General features: G+C 40.0%; 1 protein-coding gene across 2 annotated transcripts in view; it reads right to left on the bottom strand.

The window, feature by feature from the left end:
• The window catches only part of LOC117521364 (lysine-specific demethylase 4A-like), an 88,810-nt gene that overhangs the window by 52,930 nt on the left and 26,391 nt on the right, over window positions 1–9,489 (bottom strand). For both annotated transcript variants that reach the window (XM_034182656.1, XM_034182657.1), the window contains exons 10-14: window positions 7,380–7,543; window positions 6,558–7,234; window positions 5,733–5,840; window positions 5,427–5,541; window positions 5,014–5,189 (exon numbers count right to left, since the gene is read on the bottom strand). In XM_034182656.1, coding sequence (XP_034038547.1) covers window positions 5,014–5,189; window positions 5,427–5,541; window positions 5,733–5,840; window positions 6,558–7,234; window positions 7,380–7,543 — 1,240 coding nt within the window. The remainder of the gene's footprint in view (window positions 1–5,013; window positions 5,190–5,426; window positions 5,542–5,732; window positions 5,841–6,557; window positions 7,235–7,379; window positions 7,544–9,489) is intronic.

Here is a 9,489-nt window from a genome sequence, read left to right as displayed (position 1 = left end):
TATCGATTCCCTTATCGATACCTCTTGTGAATTTTGTACTAAAAGTAGGCTTTACAGGTTTTCTATGTATTTCATTGAGTCTTAAAGTAAATACATATGAAATTGGTCACTGTATCCTTGATCTCTGGACATAAATAAAAATAAACAAAATGGTGTTTCGCTTTGAAGTCCGACTGGATTCTATCGTTGTAACTTGACTTGTCAGAGAGCCGCGTAGTGTTTGGAGCTGTGTGAACAGAATGGAGGACGATTCTCGTTTCTTTCTCGCAACAAGACAGGAGTCCCAGTTAGTAACTTTAATCCTCATAAAACTGACTCACGATTTCACATATTCAGGGATGAAAGTGGTGAAAAACAAAAAAAGCTGAAACCCAAAATTACCCCGCAACACCACGTGCATGAAAATTTTGAATTCTAGAACCTCTGAAATGCAATTTGGGACTATTCCAGACAAACTGCAGTGAGTGCAGCATCCATTTAGGTGAGGAAAAAAACAAAAACAAAAAAAAACAACAACTTTCCTTATTCAAATTCATTCCAGTAGTATTCTGCTCTTACTAGGATGCAGCAGTTTTCTAGCTTGGCAGATAGTTCTGGAGGAAATCACTGAAGAAATTAACACACTGAAAATATGGTTTGACCGAAACAAACTGTCATTAAACTTAAATAAGACAGGGATGAAATGGTGGTAAAGGTGAAAGGTGTAAGAGTCACTAGGTGTTCACAGGAAACACATTTATTTCTGTATGTATGTATGTATTTATTTATTTATGTATGTTCATTGTTAGTTGGTTTTATATTTTCTGTTGTGTTTTTATTCAGGTTTCTGTCTTTCTCTAAAATTGTATATAATCATTAGATTAGTTATTATTACTATTATTATTGTGCTTGCTATTATTATTAATATATAAACAAAAATAAATTTAAAAAATATTACAATTTGTAATACATTTGACTCTTTTACGACAACAAACGCTTGAAAGCTGCAACTGCTTAATGCTAATTTTAACATTGAAAATGCCACAGACATGCTAACGTGTTAGCATCGGTCCCGTTTTTGTTATAAAATACATCTATCAACTGTTTTGGAAGACCACAACAGGTCAGTTTATCATAAAAAAAGGTAAATAATACTCACAGCTATATGTCTTTAGGGTTTTAGCAGGGGAAAGTGAAAGAAAAAATTAATCCAGGAAGCAATGATCGAAGCACTGCTTCGATCTGCGAATCACTGCTTCAATTGGTTCAAGGTTCAAAGCAAAGCAAAGCTGCAGAAAAGTTGATTACAGACCCGCTGCAGGGTCTGTAATCAATGTAGAGAAATGATAATTTTCCTGACAAACGCCCCCAAAAACAACAGCCACTCTGAAGGACGGATAAGGGAATCGTTGAGTAAAAAGCTTATTGATGTCCGTGGATCGAATCATTTCTTAACGATACCTGAAAGGAACCGGTTCTCGATACCCATCCCTAACGTCACTACATATCCAGTCCCTGAGTGGTCATCAAAGCGCGACAAGATGAAAAAGTTCAGATTTTTCAACTTGGGAAAGAGGGCAACGTGACGCAATATCGCGCCAATCGCTCAAAATCGCTTTATTCGCATTGCTTTATTTGCGTCCATCGCCCGCATTGCGTGGCTTGAACTTTTGTGGCACCACAACGCGTCCTTCCATAGGGATTACATGGCAACCTGTTGCCGCCGCCGCTGCTGCTCGCATGGCATCCGGTGTGAATGTGGCATTTGTAGGGAGGGGTGTTATTTCAAAAAATTTGGAAATCTATAAATGTTTGTATGGAATATGGAAATATACACAGAATAAACCATAGCAGGATAAATTTTGGGTCATCTGGTTCCAAAAACCCATATGGACGGAGCATTTGAATATTTCAAGTAACGCGTGTGTCGTATATGTGCTGTTGACGTAGAAAACCACTTTGTTGCTTATAATTAGTTCATTGTGGCCACGTCATTCTTTACATGTGACGATTATACTCAACAGATGTTCCTGAAATAAAAACTACATAGATTTTGTTTGTTACAATTGATCGTAACATATGTACTAAAATTAGGTTTTTTGTCAATTACTCAAAAAAAAAAAAAAAAACACCAGATAGGCTTATTGTTACGATAGAAGTTGAATATAAACTTGGGGTCAAGCAACATTTGGAGCCAAATTTCAAGTCTCTAGGTGCAGGGTTTCATCGATATTTTTGCGATTTTTGAACCCAATATCTTCACCGGCTCCGTCCATATGGGTTTTTGGAACCAAATGACCCACAATTTATCCTGTTATGGTTTATTCCATGTATATTTCCATATTCCATACAAACATTTATAGATTTCCAAATTTTTTGAAATAACACCCCTCCCTAGCATTAGGGAAGCATCTCTGTGCGTCCTAGACCGACTACCATCATTTTACATGTTTTTGACCTCATTTTATTGGACAATGGTAAAAATCACATTATTGGTGCTCTGACAATCACCACAGCCTCTCTGTTCAAAGTCCAGCTTACACCTACTTTTGTCTTCTTTCGTCTGTGTTTTTGCGATCATGACACAACATTATTCAACATGAAGATCAGCACTTAGTATTCTTTGGAATGTTAAAGTGCACTCTGAAGAGACTTCCAATTCAACAAGCAAGAAAGTGGCAGTCTTATTTGTGAGCTCCCGACAGCTTTTTGAAAAATATCCTCCAACAGTACTCTTTCCTCCCCCCAACACTGATGTTTGTTTGTGAAGATGGAAAAGGAAGATTCTCACTAGAAGTACACAATTTTGACTGAAGACGCACAAAAACCACAAGGGTCAAAGCTATATACCCGAGCTAACATTAACCACAGAGGGCGTGAGTACACCAGAGCCCATGACACCCTAAATATTCTAAAAGAGCGCTGCGATTTCAGAAAAGATAATGACGAACAATACTCAGACATAAAACGGGACCTAAAACTAGTTAATGATAGAGAGGAAGAAGCCCGGATCCATGTCGTGAAGTCTGGGAGCTATCGTATCGAAGAGAAGGTTCTCATAAGAGCATAGCAGAAGAAAGGCATTTTGTGATGCTGTACGTTTCTTCATGAACCATGATTATCCCACTGAAATGCTAAAGCAATGCAACAAATACAGAGAGGGGAAGAAGATCCTTTGAGAGAACTGCATCACGTTTCAGACCCTGTATCCATCAGAAATTAGGGGGGGGTTTTTTTAACGATAATTGCTCTCATCTATAGCATGGACTTCGTGGCAGAACGTCGTACTCTACCTGAGTTCTTGGAGCCAGTGGGGCAGTGCATCCACCTTGGCTAAATGCACTTGTATACTGCACATATTTGTGAGTTGAAAATACAAGTTTCCTCAATGTATGACCCTGATTTCTTGTCTGGTGTTAATATATCAGAATAAGTTAATAAATATTTGTAAGCTTCAGATGAAATAATTACCATGAATTTGTCTCTTTTTCCATTAAGCGTATGAGCATTTATGTTGTGAGCGAGCATATGCCTGCGCACCCTTCAAAACACGGCCTGTGTATGTTTCTTTATCACACCGAGGCAGAAAGCACATTTTGCACGAGGGGATAGTGCATGCTGGAGACAGTGCAGATGTCAGGAAGATGACCACTGGCATATTTTCTGAAGGTGCCCAGTGATAAAATCATTTTGGATGGAGATTCATAAAACACGAAAAAACGTTCTGAGCACTGACTTGCCGCTACATTTTACTTCACTATTTCTAGGAATTGTTGTTTTTCAGGCAAGAAATGATAAATATATGTTTGGCATAGTGATCTCAGCCTGGAAAAAAGCTATCACTAGAAAGTGGTTGCTTCCTGAACCCCCCACAATACAGGACTGGATTAATATTGTGAATGATCTTTATCTTATGGAAATTATTATTTTTTGTTTACATTTACAGGGGGATGGTTTTGTTGAATATTGGAACAAGTGGATTAAATATGCGAGACCTCTACGAGCGGATTTTGTGGAGGTGTCAGTCCAAGAACCCTAGGATGCCGTCTTGTCTTAGTATTTTAATTGAAGTTATTATTTATTTATTTGCTTTACATTTCTGTATCTCCCGCTTCAAATTTCTTTGTGATAGGAAAGTAGGCACTTTCCTTTGCACTCTCTATCTCTCCCATGTTGTATTTTGTTTTTTATTAATGTTTAAAATTCAGGACCTCAGAGGAAACTGAACAGAATTCTAACTAAAAAGCAATGTAATATTCTCTTGTCTAAAAACCAAAACAAAAGATAAAAAAAAAAAGAAAAAAAAAGAAACGCAGCCTGATTTGCTATTCAGGATGAAATGGGAAGGAACAGTGCTCTGTGGAATAAGGGTATTAACAGCTTAAATCATGTTCAAACTTCACGGGGTATTCCTCGTGCATAAGGCTTAAAACTCGTTTGATCATGCCACAGTCGAAACAGTGTTTACTGTGGTTCTGGCCGGAAACTTGCAAGATCTGCACTTTATCAGCCAGCCAATTAGGAGGCAAGCCAAATAAAGCCATTTCATCCTGTTTTTGCACTTTTAGGGATCATCGGCGATCATAATAGAACGGTGCCCTGTGGAATAGGGGTGTAAGCCACCATGCTGCCCAGTTGAGAGCATGATTTCTTCAATTTACTTGTTCTAATACAAAGAAAAGATATTGATTGGTGGTTGGGATCCAGCTTAATGGTTTGTTAATGCCACTTTCTGCTCCAGAGGTTGATCAGAGTACCGAATTCAGTATACAGGAGCAGACGGTGCCATAGGAGATAACAGTATTTCTTCAAATACAAGTCATTCAGTAAAATAAGTTGCAGGAAAAAAAGCAAAAAAAACTTGACTTATAGTTCAGATGATAATCAAATTTAAATTACTTAATAAAGTTCATGTTTCCATCGCCAATTATTGCTGTTATATCAATTTTGATGTTCCATGAAATATACAGCAGAAGCAAACAAACTGTGATAGTGCGTGAAAATGTGAAGTGAAGCAGGAGTGTGTATCTGTACCTGATGATAAGTGTGAAAGAGGAGACAGATGGAGCAGTAAGGAGCCTGCTGGCCCATGATCCTGTTGTATTCCCTTTCTATGTAGGGGTTATATGGCCGAGACTGCCACAGCTGTGTTAGTGGTTTGGCCCACTCATCCTTCTCCTCTTGCTCAACCACCACATCTAAATATTCATCTACAGTTATGCAGGTGGGTTGGGGGGGGGGGGGGGGGGGGGTGTAGATGGGTAAGAAATGAAGGCAGAAGATGAAGTGAAATCAGTCAGTCATGCATGAACAATTTAAAAGATGCACATCAATCAAAATATTGGAAATAGAATAAAAAGAGTGAGGAGGCCAAGCATGACATGAAACACTGTCAAACTATGCTGAAGCTACAATATGAAACATATTTACGATAGAAATATACATACCTTCATCAGTGTTCGCTTCTCTGATAAGAGGATGATGACGGGGCAGCTTACAGAGCTGTGCTTGCTCCTGTTGCTTTTTCACCACCGACTTACAGTAAGATTGCTCCTCAGACACCTGGTGAAGTAAGAGAAGTAAGACAAGGCATGATCATTATCACACTAACATGCTGTGGCTGCAGCAATAAACAACACTGGCTGCCATATGGACTCCCATCTTAAAACATATTGGCAGTTGACTGGCATGCAAGCATTTCTTGATAAAGCGCACATGAAGCCATTCTTCAGAATTTGGTTGTAAATACTTACATAGTATTTCTGGGTGCTAACCTTCACCTCATCAAGTACCGCTTCCCTGACAGGCGTGGTGTCCTTCAGTAGGATAACACCACCATCCACAAACGGGGACTGGCAACTCTGTGGGTTTGAACATTGTATGTGAAAGTGTACAGTCATGGAAAATCTTGCATTCACGCCTAAAATAGTGACGCATAGCTTGAAGAGATTTATTACCTGTATGTACAATAGGAATTCAAACATAAGAATCACAGAAAAGAAAAACTATAAAAACCGTCAAGTATTTGGACAGTAACTTTTCTTGATAAATGTGCCTCTGTACACCAAAGCAATTGAGGTGAAAACTGTAAACATCTTTATTCCTACTCTCAATTTGAACATTTTAATATGAACTTTAATAAGAATGTGCTCCGTTTTGGAGCCAAACTCAAGAAGCCAGTCAAGGAACTAACTTTTTTTCTTCTGGTGGCATAATTTTTGGACAGCTGATGCTCAACACTTTACAATTTCAATGGTGACTGTTCAAATACTTATGGACCTGAATGTATGAGTGAAGAAGTGTCTACAAAGCGTGAGAGTGGGTTTAGTGACTTCTGGAAACCTCATCTGTACTATTTCTGGCATTAGAGTCTGATGTATAGCTACCCCATTTAAAAATAAATAAATGAACTGTATGTTCAAAGCGTTCATTCAGGCAACGGTTCAATTTGTGGCCCAGACAACACGTGTCACCACCTTCTTGACATTCTCTGCACTTCACACTTTGACATAAAGACTAATTAGGCCATAAATATATTTTTTTAAATGTCCAAGAATTCAACAGAATAAAAGACAGACCTTTCTCTTGTTCTTTAGAGGTTCTGCTGCCATTGTGCTTAGCTGTCTGGGTTGTGTTTCACTCTGAGAAAAAACATTCCTGCTGGTCGACTCAAGGTCAGGTTTCCTCACTTCAGCCCGAGCCTCAGATAACATCGGCTGATCTTCAAGTTGCTGATGTTCCACTGGACTGTGTACTTCTGATTTATTCTGCACAACATTACTATGAACACGATTAGATTCTGGCTGTTGATCCAGCCTTTCACAGCTTGATGCCTGCAAGAAGGGCTGAGCTGGCGCATGAAACGGTGTGTTGTTTTTGAGCTGCAGATGCCGTGGCTGATGCTCTCTGGCGTAGCTGTGCACCTGGAGCTGTGTGTGGTGATGATGCTGCTGCTGCTGCTTCTCCACAGTGTAGCTCTGCACTTGCAATGGGTCTTTTGGACTCAGAGTCCTATGGAACAGGAGGCTGGCGACTCCCATTTTCCGAGCAGGCTGAGCTGTAGCGTCTTTCAGTGTTGGCACCACACCAACTGACAGATGCCCATTTCTTGGCTCGGACTGAGATGAGATTGCAGGTGCACGTGTCTTGGTATAATGGGGAGGTCGGCTTGCATCAATATTACTCTGGCCTAAGGTCCTGTGGAACGGATCTATTAATGTCAGCTTTGTTGGTGTGACAACCAACTTTGGTGGACCTGTAAATCACATCAGGAAAGGGCGAGCGGTCAAACAAATTTCATTCAACTGTTTCTTTATAACACATCATGTCAGTAGTAAAAGATTTCAACTTAATCCAAAGTATCCCACCGCAGGGAGCCAGTGAAGCAGAGGAGATGATACCTTTATTTCTTTTGAAATCTTGTGACATCAGACGTGGAGGAATAAGGCTTAGCCTGGGACGCTTCCCATACAGCTCCTCTTCATCATCTTCCTCCTTTGGTACAACCTCGTCAGGTACCTCCAGGCAAACCCTGTGTCTTTTGCTTTCTATCCTTTTTGTAGCACTAAGGGTTTATCAGAAACAGATGAGGGGGGAGCGGAGGAAAACATTTGTCTCATTTTAACATTTCAGTATTAGGAAATGAACAGTACACTAAAATAAAGCATTGTCAGTACACATTCAAACAGACTTCTTTAATGTTGAACATCAAATTTTTAAACATTTAACATTTTTAACATTATTTATGCCAATAAAGGGGTTTCCCCTGTAACAGGAAACAGAGAACTGTGACTCGGCAGTGGTGGGGTGCACGGTTATGAAAAATGTTCATGTACAGATAAGGAAAACATTATTAGCCGTCCTATAAAATTTAACAAGCTGTTATCCGGTGTCACAGACTGAACGGTCCCCCCCTAAAAATGAGTCTGCCTTGCTTCACTGCACGTGTCATTTCGGACCACAGCAGCACATCAGTCTCTTCATCCAAAGCGATCAAATGGATTAACGGGATTATTAACCATCAGATGATAAAGGTAAAACCTCTTAATCATCTAAAGTCAGTTTTAAGCAGAAACTCAGTGAAATTCTTTGTTGCTCTGTTAATAAAAGCACTGTCAGCTGCCCATTTTATAAACACTACCCAATCTAGAGCCTGTGGAACCCCACGGGCAATGCACTAGTTTAAATCACATTCAATTATTTTATTGTAAAATGTTATGTAAAACACTACACAGCTTGTTTTCATTCAGGACCACAGGCAAAAGTTCCTTGTTTTCATTGCTCTGATATTTGTTTAATAAAGTAAGTTGTTTTTTTATTTTTTGCTGATCTAAAACATCACACGTAACACGACTGAAGCAGACTAGCGCACGAAGGAGGAATTGCATGCCATTCGTGAAAAATCAGAGCTGCCTCTAAAGCCTTGTACACCTGCCGCTACAACTATTTGCACACACCAGCAGGCGAAAGACAGCGGGTGCCCTGTGAGAGCCCATTCGATCCTTTGAGCATCTGTCAACTTTCCCAGTCTTTTGTTCCCACTGTCCCAGCTATTTTGAAATGTGTTGCAGGCATCCATTTAAAAATGAGCAAATATTTGCACAAAAACAAAAAAGTCTATCAGATTGAACATTAAATGTCTCTGTGGTGTATTCAATTGAATATAGATTGAAGAGGATTTGCAAATCATTGTATTCTGTTTTTATTTACATTTCACACATCGTCTCAACTTCATTGGAATTGGGGTTGTATGTAATACAGGCTGCCCTGACCATGGGTTTACTGCAATGCACCGCAGACTGGTGGCTATTACCGGTATTAATGGCTGTGGGTGTGCATGTCAGTGATGTGATGTCCATAATAATTTGATCACACGCATCACATGCGCTACACTGATGCGATAACCGGGGGAACTCTATTTTACTTGTAATCAGTCCATGGGTTGGATGTCATTCAAAATCCAGCATTGAGACAAGGCAGGTCTTCAAAAGAGTGGACCACAGTGCTCGCGTTGCTACGCCCCTCCTTGTTTGCCTTCCACCCAGACCTTGGGTGGGGTTTTGTGCTGTGTTCTGGCCACATCCGACCTGCACTCTGGGTATTTGTACTGTGTTCCGGCCATCAACCTGGATTCAGCAGCTGCTGCACGCCGAATATGTGTGAATCATTCGAGGCAGCTTTCGCACACATTCTCGTTATTCTCATGGCATTTGTACATGGCTGTCCAAATGTCTGTCCCTCCCGACTGTGCTTCATAAGAATTCGGCCTGATTCGGCTCATTCGTGCTAAATATGACGGGGCCTTAAGGTGCGCTAACCGATGGCTAAGCTAAGTGCTACCAGTAGCCCCACTGTCAGTGACACCAAATCCAACCTCTATGAGACTGATGAAGGGATGATGTTTTTCTGTAGAGCACCACACAGTGGAACAGTAATTCATTAACTGTTTGAACGCAGCAGGAATGAAATCATAGACACCACTTTCAAGTATGTAATTGTTATTGTTCAATC

This window comes from Thalassophryne amazonica, chromosome 12 (assembly GCF_902500255.1).
Source record: "Thalassophryne amazonica chromosome 12, fThaAma1.1, whole genome shotgun sequence".
In the NCBI taxonomy this organism is placed as follows: Eukaryota; Metazoa; Chordata; class Actinopteri; order Batrachoidiformes; family Batrachoididae; genus Thalassophryne; species Thalassophryne amazonica.
This window is presented reverse-complemented; position numbering and strand designations above follow the sequence as displayed.